The sequence below is a fragment of the Aquila chrysaetos genome, chromosome 2 (genome assembly GCF_900496995.4).
Source record: "Aquila chrysaetos chrysaetos chromosome 2, bAquChr1.4, whole genome shotgun sequence".
NCBI lineage: Eukaryota > Metazoa > Chordata > Aves > Accipitriformes > Accipitridae > Aquila > Aquila chrysaetos.
The window spans coordinates 56,707,505-56,723,647 of NC_044005.1; the positions used below are offsets into that span (position 1 = coordinate 56,707,505).

General features: G+C 40.5%; 2 protein-coding genes across 6 annotated transcripts in view; one reads left to right on the plus strand and one right to left on the minus strand.

Annotated features, from left to right (window-relative positions):
• The window catches only part of LOC115338651 (zinc finger and BTB domain-containing protein 24-like), an 84,649-nt gene extending 84,456 nt beyond the window's left edge, over positions 1-193 (minus strand). For all 3 annotated transcript variants that reach the window (XM_030007371.1, XM_030007370.1, XM_030007372.2), the window contains exon 1: positions 93-193. In XM_030007371.1, the coding sequence (XP_029863231.1) occupies positions 93-193 (101 nt within the window). The remainder of the gene's footprint in view (positions 1-92) is intronic.
• The window catches only part of FIG4 (FIG4 phosphoinositide 5-phosphatase), a 74,428-nt gene continuing 58,446 nt past the window's right edge, over positions 162-16,143 (plus strand). For 2 of the 3 annotated variants that reach the window (XM_030007377.2, XM_041127232.1), the window contains exons 1-3: positions 162-275; positions 11,876-11,974; positions 13,023-13,146. In XM_030007377.2, coding sequence (XP_029863237.1) covers positions 192-275; positions 11,876-11,974; positions 13,023-13,146 — 307 coding nt within the window. In that variant the 5' untranslated portion in view covers positions 162-191. Of the gene's footprint in view, positions 276-5,839; positions 6,641-11,875; positions 11,975-13,022; positions 13,147-16,143 lie in introns of those variants that run through there. The other variant, XM_041127235.1, reaches the window with a different exon arrangement.

Sequence of the window (16,143 nt, forward strand, 5' to 3'; positions counted from 1 at the left end):
CACTTCCGGCTTCCACCCGTCCCGGCAGCGGGGGCCGGTCTCCGGTCCCCAGCCCCGTCGCGTCCTCGCCCCCCGTCCCCTGCCCGCCTCACCGGCAGGAGCTCTGCTTTCCCTCGGCTGCTGGCGGGCAGCCCCCCCTGCCCCCGCCGTGCCTTGGGGCCGGGGCAAGGCCCGAGCCCTGCGCGGCCGCCATGCCGGCGGCGGCTGCTGCTGCTGCTGCCGCCGCCCCCCTGATCAGTTCAGTGCAGAAGCTGGTGCTGTACGAGACCAGGGCTGTAAGTAGCGTCTGCCCCCCCCCGCCGCCGCCGCTGCCGGGGGCCGGCGAGGAGCCCCGCCTGGCGGCCCCCGCGCTGGGGCAGAGCGGGGGGGGGGATGTCCTTGCTCCCCCGTCGTGGGGCTGCCGCCTCGGCTGGCCTGCAGCTTGTCAAAAAACCCTTCGTGACCTTTCTCTTCTTTTGTTGTTGGTTTAGGGTTTTTTTTTTTTGGTCACTCATCCAAAACATACCAATAACTAAAAAAAGTCTTTAAAATTCTAGTCTTCCCCGTGTCTCTCTGCCTTGTGACTTAAAGAGCTGGTTTCTAACCTAAGCCTGGGGTCTGTAAGCTCGGGCCCCTGCGCTGCCAGGCGGCGGGGGTGGTGGCTGGGGCGAGGGGGGGTGAAGTTTAGGCCCCACGTTGCTGTCGGTGTTTGCGCAGCTACCTGCTTGTTTTGTTGTGTGGTTGCCGTCACTCAGCCCGGCTAACGGTGCTGACTCGTATACTGTGAATTAAAACTGGACAGCTGAAGTTGTCTGCAATTAAAGATTTAAGATTTGAATTAAGAATTTAAACAGGGTGGCTGCAGTGGTTATCGCCCGCACCTGTCTCTCTGCTACTTCTAAGAGATTCCAGTGCTCGTTGTCTGAGTGGCTTGTGGAACAACTCCAGAGTTTTCAGCCTCGCCTCTGGAAGTCAGCTGTTGAAGATTTTTAGGATTCCTTAATATTCCGTTGCAGAAACTGGAGAGATGTGTTATTCACAGAACTTTTGCTGTGGGCAAAGTGGATTGGAGGTTTGAGTGATAATTGCTTCTTTAGCCATGTGATGAGCACCATGTGTGAGTCAGAATCTGAGTCTTACTGTAAATAACCTGAGATAATACCACTGTGTTTATCATCCTTTAGCTCCCAATCACATTTCTTTGTGTAGTTTCTCTTGTTTCATAGGATGGGTTTTTTTTCACTTGAGGTAGTTTTGGATAGAGTTAGGTACCATGGCTTTAAATGGAACAGTTAGCTCTAGTGCCAAGTTCAGCTGTTAGCTGCCGTGATAAAGATAGTTTATACACTGAAGTCAGTGTAGCCTCTTGAAAGCTTACCGAAATGGCTCATGTAGGCTGAAAGGAATGCAATTTGGCCTGCGCAAGTGGTCCCAACGCAAAGAAGAATCTGACTTGCAGCTTTGGTTCTGTCAGAAGTAGGTTTGTGCTTTTTGTGCTAATTCCCCATTAAACAGCCTGTGAAACAGAGGAGGAAGATTAAAGCATGCAGAATTATTGGTACCAGTAAATGAAAAACATTGAGGTTACCCTTGCTTTCCAGAATGTTATTTTCTTTCCTATGCCTAAAGGCGTTTTGATGGCTGTCTTAACTTACTCAGCATTGCTGGAAAACACTTGTTTTATTTTCAGCTAAATTGTTGCTATATGGGGGGAGGGCAATGGGGAAATGAGTTTCCCAGGTCAGGTCCTGAATTACTGCGTTTAGTTGTTCTTGATTCACAATTCATACTACTTTTCAGATAGCTGAGATTTGGTTTTTTGTGACTGGCATGCATGGATATCTGGCTTCTCTCTGAGCTTTAAGGCTCAGTTGCTGAGAGACAACCTGCTATTTACAGAGACAACGTTACACTTTAGGGTTCTGTCAGCTAGCTACAATTCTCTAGGCCTTTCAAGTTGATCCTGTTAGTTCAGGAACCGCAGCTTTTCACATCTGGCTACTGGTAGCTGGCAGTATCTGCCCGAGTGGGCGGGTTTGCCCATGCTTTGCTGTGTTCAGCATTCAGTCGGGGGCAGATCCAGCAGTCCTGATTGCTTCAGGAGGCAAGATGGTTTTGATCAGCTATGAAAGGCACCGGTTTGTGGATCACCATGTGCCACTTGAAATGTCTTAGCTGAGTAATGGTGCCTCAAAGCTGTTTCTTCAGTCGCTTCTTGTGGGTGATGAAAATGGAGTATTTTTCCTGAATGTGGTTATGTTCTTACTTAAAAAATGAAGAAGTGCGAATTGCAGCGCTTTGAGTTTTGATATTCAAATTCTAGTCCTTTTTTCAAAAGGAAAAATGCTATAGGAATCATTTTGGTGTAATTATTTGAAAAGGTTTGATGCACTTAATAAACTCACAGACTAATGTGGGTTAGAGGGGACTTCTGGAGATCATCTGGTCCAGCCCCCTGCTCAAAGCAGCTTCAACAAGAGCATGATGCTCAGGGCTGTGTACAGCTGAGTTCTGAATACCTCCAGATACGTAGATTTTAAGCCTCTGCAGAAAACTTGTTCTAGTGCTTGACCACCCTCATGGTTTAAAAAAAAGGGGGGGGGGGGGGGGGAGAGAAATTCCTTATATTAAGTAGGAATTTTGCATGTTTCAACTTGTATCTGTTGCATCTTGTCCATCCACTGTTCACTCCTTGGAAGAGTTTGGCTCTGTCTTACCTACACCTTCTCATTAGATAGTTTTAGACAGGAGTGAGATCCTGCCAAAGCTTTCTGAAAGCTGAAAAAAACCCAGTTCTCTCAGTTTCTCCCAATACAACATGTGCTCTGTCCTCCTGATCACCTTGGTAGCTCTCTGCTGGACTCACTGTGGTATGTCAATGTCTATCTTGTACTGCAGAGCCCAAAACTGGACTTCAGGCTTGATCAGGTCACGGAGAATTTTAGAGGGAAATTGGCCATTACAGCTGATTCAGTGTCACGTTGGGCTGCTGACAAAAGTTTCCACTTCTTCTCCCCAAGGTGCCCCTCATGCAGCCTCCTTTGCATAAAATCTCACAATCATGCAGTTACCAGCTGTGACAGTTAGTCACTGATGTGACAGAAGCATCACCCAGACATAAAATTGAATAGCTTTCTCCTGGTTCAGGTTACTCTTCTGATTTCCCTAAGGCCATATGCTTGCTAGATACCATGTAAGCATGTAGGACCTGGAGTTGTGTCAGATATAGGGTAACATGAAACTGTAAGATTCCATGTGGAGATCTTGAGTGGGCAAGGAAGGGATGACTTCATTTGTCAGCAGTGGGAGAAACAGTGGTGTTTACACTGATCATACTGCTTATTCCTGTAAACCCCCTCCATGTTAAAGCAGGAAGAGATGACATGGATGAGAAAGTGGAAAAAGTGGAAATGGTTTAGGGAGAGGTTTTTTTGGTTGATTTTGAGTACAGTAGCATTATTTAAGTCAAACAGGAAAGGCTCTGGTGGTGTTACTGGCATCAAACAAGAAAGACTCCTAGAGGCGAGGAGAAACTGAATTCACAGGGTCAATTGAAGCAACAGAGAGCAAAACTCTGTATTTTCTATTAACGTTTATATTTAGGGTAGTTGCTGAGACCTACTTTTTAAACTGATGCTTTGGGACAATAAATACCATGGAGATGTGAATTCTATCTCCTCTTTGTCCTGGGAAGTTGAAGGCTTGTTCAGAAGTCAGAAAAATGAGCTGAAACAGTTGAAATATAATTGGCATTGATCTGAATACATTTTATGCATATATTTACTGCTGAAATGGACACCAGAGGGCAGTAAAGATATTTCAGCAATATGACTAGTAAGAAACAAAAGATATTTTCCTCTCTTCTTCAGAAGATGGAACTTTTGTGTATCCCCCAAATGAAGCCCACCTGAAAGCTGTAGGTTAGTTCATTGGAAATTCTCATTTCCCTGAGGTGGTGTGACATTGAACAAGTCAATTTGTGCCATCTCTATAAAGGCATATCACTTGCCTATCTTTCAGGATATTATGAGGCTTAATTAATATTATTTTATTCTAATCAGGTTCTTCTACAGTCTCCATCTCCACAGTATCCAAATGACTTGCACAAACTTATTAAGCAATGTGACTAGCATAATTACCTGTAGATTTTTCTGCCCTTTTCCCCAGGGAAAACTGTGGGTTTGGTTTTTTTGTGTTGTTTTTTTTTTTTTTAATTTCATTTCTTCTAAAAATAATTGGAACATTTTTATATTAAGAAAAACAAGGTTTGCTTATTTAATGCTGAAGTTAGTTTGTGGTCAAATTGGAGAAACTTTAATGTAGAAGATGATTTCACAGAAAAAGCTACAGAATTTTTACTGAATTAGGAAGTGCACTGATTTATATAGATGGTTATCTGACGCATTTAAAAAATGTTGAAATTAGTGAACAATCTACTGGGCAACCATTAGCTATCATAATTTTCTACCTAGAAGTGGCTGTGAAATTTGGTCTCTCTGGAATGGTTTCATGAGCAGAAGACAGCCCCTTTCGGCTGACTGCACTATTCCCTCTGTAATGGGGTTCTAGAAATGGCAATGGCGTAATGGAGCAGAGGATAGAGTTGGGACAAGAGAATGAGTTTTGTGAAACTCAGGAAAGCACTGTTTCTGCCTTAAATGTCTTGATATACTGCCAGATATATGGCCAATAAAATAGAGAAACTTAATCAACTGGTGTATGTGGGATCTGAGATCATTTATGTGTATGGCAGATAGTTGGTGGAATAGCAGTGATGAGAATACCACAAGTTTTGAAGGGTATATGCTATTCAGGCAGAACAAAAATAAAGTTCAAAAGAGGTAGCACCACACTGCATGTGAAAGATGTGCCTTCGAATGTATGTCACCAAAACAGCGTAGGCAGACGTTTTATTTCTTTTGTCCTGTGTTGTCCTGGGTGTCTTCATGTAGTCACTAGATCAGTGGGCGAGAGACTCTCTTATAGATTTGGTTTTATTGTGAATCCACTTTTCTGGATGGAATGGTGATGAGGGTTTGAGGATAAATGATCACAAATTGATGTATTTAAATGTAACAGAAGGATGAAGAAAAATAGGTATTTTCTTTCACTATTTTTTTATTTTCAAAATGAAGTTTGTTATGGCCCTAAAATTAAATGAGTGTTTTTCCTTGTTTAAAGTAAGAATTTACTTTATGAGTACAAATGTACTGAACGAGGGGTGAAGATAAAATGAGTAACAAGAATGAGGTTATGAAAAAGGGAACAATCAGTGTTGGGGTAGAAATAAAATTAAATATATTCAACATGCAAATTTGAAGATGTAGGCATACTAAACAGTGGAATGACTGTAAATATTTTGAAGTTGTTCATGTCAAGGGTGGTGCTGTGACTGGAATGTGACAAATGGATTATTTAATCCATCCTGAAGTCCTGTACATAATTTTCTGTAGGGAAGTAATAGAAAATTGAGGTAAATGACATAAAATGCAGTCTAGACTTACAAAGATGCTATCAGATTAACCTGGTTGTTTTGCAAATCTTCATCTAAAAAGTAGATGGCCTTATGTATTTAAACCAAATCCTCTATGGAGGTGCAGTGCCACAAGGAAAACCTCTGGCTTTGCTAATGGAAGGAGGGAGGTTAGTAGAGAAGTCAGTGTGGAGTGAGTAAGGAATCATCTCATAGGGTTGATGTTTTTCAAGTAACGGTTTTAGGACCGATATACTTCAGCATTTTCAGTAATGTTATTAGCCCAAAATGTGGGTCAGCTCTGATTAGAGTTTTGAAATATTGCAAATAATTAGGATAATCAGAGCACAAGATAGCAAGAAATGATGACCCTCAGGAGCAGATGAAAGAAATAATTTGAAATAGAATGGTATACTGTGAACCTTCATGCACCTTAGGATAGATTACACACCAGTGAAAGTTTGTTGAGAGTTTCTCCATTCAGAAGCAGTAGAAGGGGAGGAAGAGGGTCTGGGTGTTTTATCTGAAGAAGTGATGGGAGGTTGAGCTGCCGATGAAGTACAACTCTGAAAAAGGCAGATGTGATCTTTTATCATATGGTCGTTAATGAGAAATACTAATGTATCTCTATAATGAGACCTTGTATGGTATATTGTGTACACTTTCTGTCCATATTCATTTAAGAAATAAGAATTCAACCAGGAACAGGTCCAGTGAGGTGACAGATGCTAGAGATGTCTTGGGAGGAGCAAAGGGACAGCAAGATTTCTTTAGTCTATTGAAGTGAATGCTGAAAAGGCATCCAGTTACTTATGTTTCTGAAAGCATCCAGCAGAACAGGTGCTAAAGAGGGGAGAAGTATTTGGCTAAAGGAAAATATATACATTGACAATTAATAGATGTAGCTGAAAATTAGAAGGGAGAATCTTGAGGAACCCCTCAGTGGAGCAGCAAGAGCAAAGTCCTGTTTGGGACAAAAAAGCTTTGGTTGCCCTGGGACAAAAGGGAATTACCGAAAGCTGTGACTGTAGGATGCAGAGTGGGTAGTCATTCCTACGTGCCCTGAGAGTGGTGGTGCTTGGCAGGGTGCGTTATTAAAATTGCTCATCTTGAAAGAGCTTCTTTTGAAGAGTTTCAGCAGATTACGGGAAGCAGACAGCATGCCAACTGAATTTTTGCTATTTTCAGGTACCCCTTTTTGCCCCTTATCATCTCTACCTTTCTTCATGTCATTCTGCCACTTTCTATGGGAGATGAAAGATACTCCCTGAATTCCTGTAGCTTCTATAGAAAGAAAGAAAGAACATGGTAGAGTTTTTGCTGTACTTTACATCTAGGTGTAATTATTTTTCTCCCGTTCTTTGGTGTAGTAGAGGAAGAAGGCTGAACCTATACCTTTTTTAACCCTATTTAATATCTTGTTTATGCCTTGAAGATTTCTGATCTACCATCAAGTTCAGTATGTATTAAAACTACCACAAAAAATTGAGGAAGAGGCTTTTTCTTGCATAACTTTATGCCTGTTGTGAAGGAGGGCGGAGGTTTGATGGCAGGTGACAGTTACCATTGCTCTGCCCAGTTAAGCATAAATTAGAGACATCACAGTGTGCTGACCCAAAGTCAGCGTTCACGTGAAGGTTTCTCATCTGGCAACCCACTGTGTTTCTTTAGTCTGACAGAAGGTGTGACTAGCATGGAAATACCTTCCTGTATTGGGTGCAGGTGCCCAGGTGCTGCAGGGCGGCCTCTGTGAGGAGAAGAGGCCGGGGCTGCCCCGTGCCGGACACGGCCGGTTCCAGCCGGCTCCAACCGCCGGGCACGGCTGAGCCCAGCAGCCAAGATGGAGGCACTCCTGTGATAGTGTATTTGAGCGAGTAAAAACAGCTGTGCAGCAGCTGCGAGAGAGAGGAGTGAGGAAAATTGTGAGAGAAACAGCCCTTGCAGACACCGAGGTCAGCGAAGAAGGAGGTGCTCCAGGCGCCAGAGCAGAGACCTCCTGCAGCCCCTGGGGAGGACCACGCTGGAGCTGGGGGATATCTCCTGAAGGAGCTGCAGCCTGTGGAGGGGACCCACGCTGGAGCAGGGAAAAGTGTGAGGTGGAAGGAGCAGCAGAGAGGAACTGTTGCAAACTGACCACAACCCCCCATTTCCCACCCCCCTGCGCTGCCCAGGGCAGGGGGAAGGTAGAGGAGTTGGGAGTGAAGCTGTGCCTGGGAAGAAGGGAGGCGGGGGGGGGGGGGGGTGTTTTGGGTTTGTTTCTCGCTATCAGAACCTATTTTAATTGTCAATAAATTACATTCATTTTCCCCAAGCAAAGTCTGGTTTGCCTGTGCCTAAATGTTAGGCAATCTCCCTGTCCTTACCTTGACCCATCACCTTTTCCATCTTATTTTCTCCACCTGTCCTGTTGGGAGGGAGTGAGAGAGTGGCTGGGTGGGGGTCTGACAGCTGGCCAAGGTCAACCCACCACACTTCCTTAGGGCTTTTTGGTTTTAGACAAATCCGTGGGCTCAACAGGTATCTTTTGCAAGCATTTTGTATAAGTTCTTAAGTGTTCTCTTTATGCTATTTGCAGGTTTCAAAATTGGCTGCATTGGTGCACCGCTGTATTTTTCAAGTAACTTTTAGTGTATTTTCACTCTTTTTTTCCCTGCTGATTAAGCTACGTGTTGCCTTTTAACTGATGAGTGAAATAAGTTGTTGACAGTTCTAACATTCCTTAATGATAATTAGTCCATACAAAGAAGCAAATCATAGTTTTAGATCAGGAGTTCTAAGAAGTATTCTTCTTAAAGAAAAATAAATAAATAATTGTGGGCAGCATGTCTGATTTCAGAACTATTATCCTGCCATTATAAACAACAGTTTGCAGTAAGAAGTTTTTATTTTGTTTAGACTCCTTTTAGAAGAAGCTATTTTTATTGGTTTGGCTGAATCAAAATATTGATGAAAGAGGGTGCAAAGCCTTTCAGTTAGATTGCTTTGGTTAAAACTTAGTCCCAGGTGGAAGTGACTAATGATTGTTCCTATCTTGTGGTTGCTTAGTGATAATTGTGCAATAAATTAAGCTTCAGTCCAGATCTCATAGCTGCATGGTGCACTGCTGTGGTTGGTACAGTGCACTTGTTAACAAGTTTCAGCAAAGGCCAAGGGCCAGCTAAAACTGGAAACAGCATGTTTCATCTCAGGTGATGGTTGAAGGACTTTGGCACAGTAGTTAGTATGAGGAATTCTGCACAGTTTCTCCTTGTGTACTGTTCTGTTGAGAAAGTACTTTTTTGGTCAAGGTTGTCCATTTATCTAAATGCAGTGGCTTTGCTGTGGTCTGGAATTAAGACACTTGGAAAATGCTTCAATTTATTCAGTTGAACTTAGTAATAAATGGAGTAAGAGAATAAGGATAGAAACTCCCAGAAAGGTTTCTGTAGCTTACCTGTGGATTCTCGTTTCTTCTACTGTAATGATTTTTGTTAAAATAGTTGCAAACAGTACAGCGCATTTTAGCTGTGATTAATTTTACAATTATATTACAACCTCAGAAATTAATTTATTTGATGTTGCATGCTCAGTGTTGTGTTGATTTGGTATTTTTCTTTATTCTTTCCTATTATTCATGTGATGGCAAATTTAATTGCAGTACATGTCACTGATATGGTTTTATTTGTGCTCCATGTCATCCAGTAAGACAGACTTATTTATTCATTAGATGCATAAATTTGGCAATAGAAGCAGCTAATGCTGAAATGTCTTTTTTTTTTGTTGAATTTTTGCATTGTTAGTTTTCCTATCATCTATGTTTTCATTTCAGATCTTGAAGGTTGAATATGAGCTGGCATATCATGCCATTTTTCAAGTGATTCTGGGGTTGTTGATTGTTAGCCAGTCCTGAAAACTTCCCAGGCAGAAGTCTAATTTTGGCTTCCTAGTTTTGAGGACTAGCCCAAATTCAAAAGTTTTTGCAGATGTTTCCTTCTTTATTACTTCCCTAAGAATATTCTCTAACACACAGTGGGTAAGCTTCCCATTTGCTAAATAGAGATTTCCCATTGCCTGGCTTTTGAAGAAGGTGGCTTCTTTAACTCCATTGATGCTGGATTTTGATGCTGTTCTCAATTGACCTTCCTTAATACATTACACAGCCTACCTTTCTAACTTAAAACAAAACCCCTAAATTAGTCCTTAAAGGACTTCAGAGAGAGATTAAGTACCATTCATTATGGTGGTTGCTACCATAGTCTGCAGATACAATTACTTCTCATCAAATCTAACTGCTGCTGTTCTATGCAGCAGCACTTAAAGCTGTGCATAGCTCACTGTAGCAGCTGCCAAGGTGATGCGAGTGATGCATTCCTCATGGTGTTTCCTTATGTTTTATCAGTCTATTAAAATGGAAATGGAGAAGTATGCAGCTGAACTTCCTTAGTAATAGCATTTGCAACTGTATACCTATATCTATCTCTGTCTCTTCCTGAGTGTCATGTGCCATGTTCCAATTTTAAATGTGATCTTTGGTCCAAACTGCTGTTTGGACAAGCATCTTAAAGTTGTACTGTTCTGTTTTTATTCAGGATGATTTGTCGGTAACCATAGGTGTCACTTTGGGAAGAAATTGTGCTCATTTAATGAGCTGGATGGACATGGGGGGAGATCACTAAGCTGTGTCATAGTATTATGGACTACTGAAAATTGTTTAGCTTTAATTAACAATTTTCAACAAATAGAGAAGCAGCAGTCTTAAAATGCAAATTAACTTATCATCTGTGTATTACAAATGAGTATGATATTTCCTTCTGCCTGTTCACCTTCTACGGCATGAAGAAAAAGGTGGTGTGATGGCACGGTCTAAGCAGGTGTCTGTCTTGGTGGTTTGGTGTTTCTTGCTGGCAGGTGGTACCAGCAGAAGAGCTCCATCGTCCACCTTTGTGCTATTCAGTGCCATGCCGTGGGAACTCTGACCCATTCCCTGTTGTTATGATTTCCCTCCTGGGAAGCACCGATCTTGGCACTAAGGGATCTCCTGTGGAGAGTCCTCTGAGGGGGCAGGCTCGGGAGCCTGGGCTGTGCACAGCAGCACGCTGCTGCTAAAAAAACAGGAGGAAACAGTTCCCTGTGGCAAAGTGCTGCCTCAAAGGCTTCAGTGAGGGAGTGCCGTGATGGCATATGACTTTGAAGGGCCTTCTTTATTATCATTTAGGAGTAAACAGCAACGCTTGCCACTCAGTAAGTGCTGTGATGTCAGTGTAAAAGGTGGAGCCAGGAGTTGGTGGTGTTTCCTTTCATAGCTTTTAAAGTTGAGTATTTTATTTTCTTTTTTAGAGCTGACTATCTAGATGCTTTTGTTATTTCAGGGAGGCTGAAGAGGGCTTTAAGTTCTTCTTTCACCCTAAATATTTTGACATAAAGATGCTTCTTAACATCTAATTGGTATAAATTATGAAGTTCTGAGGTTTGTGTGAATGCTATTATTGATTTCCTCTCCCACATCTTAAATCCATGTGACTTTTAAAGTTAAGAGCTGGCTGCATAGATCCACATGAATTTGCCATGCTTTCCTACTAGGCTGAGCATTATTAATGAGTTACACCTTGCTGTGTGGTAGCACCACACTGATTAAAAGAATGAGTAAAACAAAAGCTGCTTATAGCAAGTCAGTCCTGTAACCTGTGCTTACTATCAATTCCTCTAAATGTAAAAATTCATTTATAGTTTGATTCCCTTAAATCAGAACTGGACACATTATATGTTTATCTGTGGTCTTTCTTTCCTATTTTAAATGCGATATATAGCTAATCTTTTTCTAAAAAGTAGTATTTTTAACCAGCATGGCTGGTCAAATTAAACTTGAGTGTTGTAGAAGAACATTGGTGAGAAGTCTATCATAGCAAATCTAAATAAAAAATGAAGAAAACTTGCAGTACTGAAGTACTTACAATTTTTCTGTGTTTAGTATGGACTAGGAAAGACTAGTTGGCAGAAATAGCAGTGGACTACAATATAGCAACAGTAGTTTTAGATCATGGGAAGTTACAAACTCTTGTGTATAAGCTTCTGCTAAATTTTACAAAGCAAATGGGAAGATGGTAGTGGCTGGGGCAAGGCATAGTTGGACAGTACCTTGTGTAAGTTACGTTTTTTCCTCTCTAAACAGGTTTTCACCTTTCTTCAATTTTTCTTTTCCTCCTTGTGCAGTGGAGAGAATGAGGTCTTTTAAGTTGTAAAGGTTGATTGTATACAAATGTACCTACCTAGGGCACTGATGTCTAAAAGAGTTTATTAACAGTCCATATGGAATATTACATGTTTGATGTTAGTTGAAATGGTTCTAGTCTAGAAACTATATAAATGGCATTGTTGATGTCTTGCGTTACAATGGGCTTTGGTTGCTTTATCTTGTATAATACTCTGACTTTTTTTTTAATGTAGCGATATTTTCTCGTTGGAAGTAATCCTGCAGAAACCAAATACCGTGTTTTGAAAATAGATCGCACTGAACCAAAGGATTTGGTTATAATTGATGATAAGGTGAGTGCCTCTCTATTTAGGTTTCTTTCAGTTATTCCAAATAATACCATCTATATGGGGGTGAATTTAAATATTACACATTTAGTCTGTTTCAACAAAGGTATGTTACAGAATTGTAGAATCATATAACAACTGAGGTTGGAGGGGATTTCTGGAGATTGTCTAGTCCTACCCTCGTGCTCAGAGCAATATCAACTAGATCGGGTTGCTCAGGGCTATGCCCAGTTTTGTTTTGAATATGGCTGGAGACTCCACAATGTCTCTGGGTAACCTGTTCCAGTGTTCAACCATCCCCACAGTAAAAATGCTTTTTCTTATGTTCAAATGGAATTTCCCGTATTTCAATTTGTGCCCATTGCCTCTTGTCCTTTGACTGGATACCACTGAGAAGAGTCTGCCTCAGACTTCTTTACTTCCTTCTACCAGGTATTTATACACATTGATAAGATTCCCTCTGAGCTTTCTCTTCGGCAGGCTAATCAATCCCAACTCTCTCAGCTTCTTCTCATATGTCAGATGCATACAGTATTAGCATGAAAATTACTAGTTACAGTATCAGAGAGGCCACAAGATCTCCAAACAGCACGTTCACTTTAATGAAATTTTCCCAACTTTTTCAGTTTATTACATATATGCTCCCAATGGTTTTCTTATGTTCAGCTATGCTGTTCTAAGTGCAAAATACATGTAATTACTATCTAGCCAAATTTTTAGTGTTTCTGATACATCATGTCTGAAGCAAAATAAACAGCAGTGACAAGAGTTTTAACGGACACACTTGATTCCTTTCCAGGAAGTTTATGGTTTAAAATCTTAACACTTAAGATTTAGAAATGTTTGAATTCGTATGTGACCATGACTATTTCTATTGCAGTGAACAGTGAATTTTGTGCATAAAATCTTGTACTTGTTGGTAGGACGGAAGCAGGACCCAGAAGATGTAAAGCAGACATTTAGTTTATTGTATATTAAGTAAATTCTACTATTCTCTGACATGAAATAACATTTAACTACCAAAGAAGTAACTTCAGTGACTTTTATTTTAAAGCATGTGTATACGCAGCAAGAGGTGAGGGAACTTCTTGGCCGTTTAGACCTGGGAAACAGAACAAAGATTGGGCAGAAGGGCTCTTCTGGGTTATCTCGAGCTGTCTCTGCTTTTGGCGTAGTAGGTAAGTGTTTTGTTTGGTTTTATAAAATCTCTTATTTCTTAAGGAGGTGAGGCTTACTGTGTCATGCTGTATATCTTTCTGTCTCCCTTTGATTTTAATTTTTTTTAAACTGAAGATGATTGAGAAAGTTCATTCTCAAAGTTAAATAAGTTTCTATGTATTTTGTGAAAACAGGTGGCCAGTACAGGGGTGAGAGTTGTCCTGTAAGTAGTTTCCTCTTTGTCACTCAGGCAGAGATCTAGGAAATAGCCAAACTCTAGAAGTTTGGTTGAAGATCTCATCAGACTCATCTGATTGTAGGATACAAATCACATGGAACCTGGCCTCCTGAATTCCAGAGCTCACAGAATGCTTTTTTAAAAGAGAACAAAAGTTGACATCCTTTATTAGGTTGTGTTTCTTCATCACGCACTATTCAGAAAGGTGACTTTAATTTTCATTTTGGTTAACTTTTTGCAGTGACATATTAAAAGATTTCTTTTTCATGTTTGAACAAGTATAACTGCCTAGTATATCAACTGAATTTTTAAATGCTGATCAGCTGCCCATAATCCTAGAGAATTGCTTCAAGGATTTAATATCTTCTAACTTCTTCTGAAAGTCACTACTTTCCTGCCTATTGTCAGATACTGAGGTCGCTACATTGATGGGTGATGTCTCCAAAGTAAAAGTTAATGTGTGCTCTGACAGCCCCCAAGAATACCCTGTGCTTTATTTGCATCAATATGCACCTGGACATCTAAATCCAAAGCTGCAGAGGAGATGAAGAATGCAATTACTTTAAAAGATGCTCCTGAATTTTGTGTAACAACCAAAACATAAGAAAATATTATTAGTATTCTAAAGTGGCAGATTAAGCAAACTTTCTTCTATATTCTTTTTGCCCATGAAGCATTTTGGAACTTATTAATGGATCCACTTTTCTGAAATTCCTCAGATGAGGTTTATGTGCCTTATTAATTTAAGAGTATTAATAATATGGGTAAATGTAAAGAAACTTCTAACAGTCTTGCAACATTGGCTTTTTTTTGCACAAGCTGTCAGTGGTCACTATCTAAATATGTGATAATATATTCGGTTGGTAAGTGGTTGTGTTCAATGAAAATTTTGCATCCCAATTGTATGTTTGTTTATATGTACTCTTCATAACAGGAAAGTTTCTATTCTGTAGCTGGACAAATGTATTGGTTATCAGATATGGTGTACTATTTCTAGATTATTTTTTTTTAGAAGTAACATGCTGTCTTAGTGATCTTTAGATTATCTTGCACTTTTAAAGTATATGCTTTAAATGTCTTCTGTCTTGATCCTATCTAATCATATCTGTATAAACATGTAATTTGAGGGAATGCAACTGGTCATTTATTTCTGCCTCCTGGCTCAGGTCAGGAGGACAGGACTATTTTTTGTAGAATTGGAAAGGGCGGGTTTGTTCTGTTCTCTGCTTGTTTCATTAACCAGAGACAGTGCTTTCAGTGCACTCAGAATGGGGGTGCTGATAGGCTAAGTTCTGCTTCACTGTATAGTGTTTGAAAGTAGAAATAATTTTTAAATGGAGAGAACCAGGTCAAGGGGAAATGCTGGGTTACTTATCAGACTTTGGTATAACATTTGGTGAAATTCAGAGGATAGAGGCTGTTCATGTAAGTGATTTCGGTACCTGGAGGATACAGGAAGAACTTTGACTGCTATTTAACAACTGAAAGTCAATAGTCTGGCTGCTTCAAATGGAAGATTTTGTTTCTTATTGTCAGCAGGGTCTCCTGTCCTTGTGCAGGTGAGAGCATTTTTCCCAGGGGGGCTAATAAGACAGAAGAAAAGTTTGCAGTTCATTCGATCACATTGCAGCCTCCAGCAGTGACAGGGAGGAAAACGTGTGCTTTGCTCATCCTTCTTCTTTAATTTATAATGCAAAGCTAAAAGAACTGGATATAAATACAAGTAAAAATGTGAATTGTGAGGGTTGGTTATTTCCCCCCCCCAGTTAATATATTTGTTGACAGTGCAGCAGTGACTGAGTTTCAGGCTCTTTACTAGTAGCAACCCACCAAAGCAGCTACTTCCAGGAGCTAATTCAAGTAATTTATTAGTTATTAAAACTTAGTACTGCTGTATGTATTTGAATTTATACATTTGTATTGTATTTAAAGGTTTGATATGCTTTTTCCTAATGATATGTAATAGAGACATCCAAAGAAGCAACTCGGTGAAGAAGCATGGCTATGCCCTGTAGCAGCGGGCATGGTTGATGGTTGGACTTGATGATCTTGAAGGTCTTTTCCAACCTAAATGATTCTATGATTAGGGAATGACGGTGGAGGTTTCAGAAGCCTTCTTTTCATAGGCAATAAAGCCAGACACTGCCTGTTCTACCTCCTCAGCCCTCTGGACTTCAGTAAGGTCAACTGTTGGTATATGAGAGAGGAAATAGAAAGAAAGGATTACCCCTGATGCTCTGAATGGCTAATTTGGGGGAGATGCTGCTGTAGACAGGGAATTTAATTCCCTACTGTTAAGGAGGGTGAGCACAAATGTGTTGTAGTACCCTCAACTCCTTTTGCTGTTCTGTGCCCCTACCCAGTAGAGAATACATAAACCTGAAAAGAAAATTGGAGATTGAGATTCCTCCTTGCCCTGGAAAATTAACCTTTTGGTATCTGAAGTAATTGGGGTATGCCTCTCTCTGAACAATGAGAGTCCTATAAAAAGCAAATACAAGTATCTTAAGTAGACAGCAACTTACTCTGACTTTTCAGTGCCTTAACTCTGCTACCTAATATTAAAAATATGCACGGTGGAAGGGAAAAAAAGTAAAAACTATGTACTTCATTGATTAACACTTGCTGGAGGTAGATTGTAAGGCTCTGTGTCTATGTATATTTTTGCATGTGTATATATATGCACATCATATATATATATAACGTTAAGAACAAACAAAAATTCTATGAAGTCTTGAAACAATTCTGATACTGTTTTTCCAAATACTTTTGATCAGAT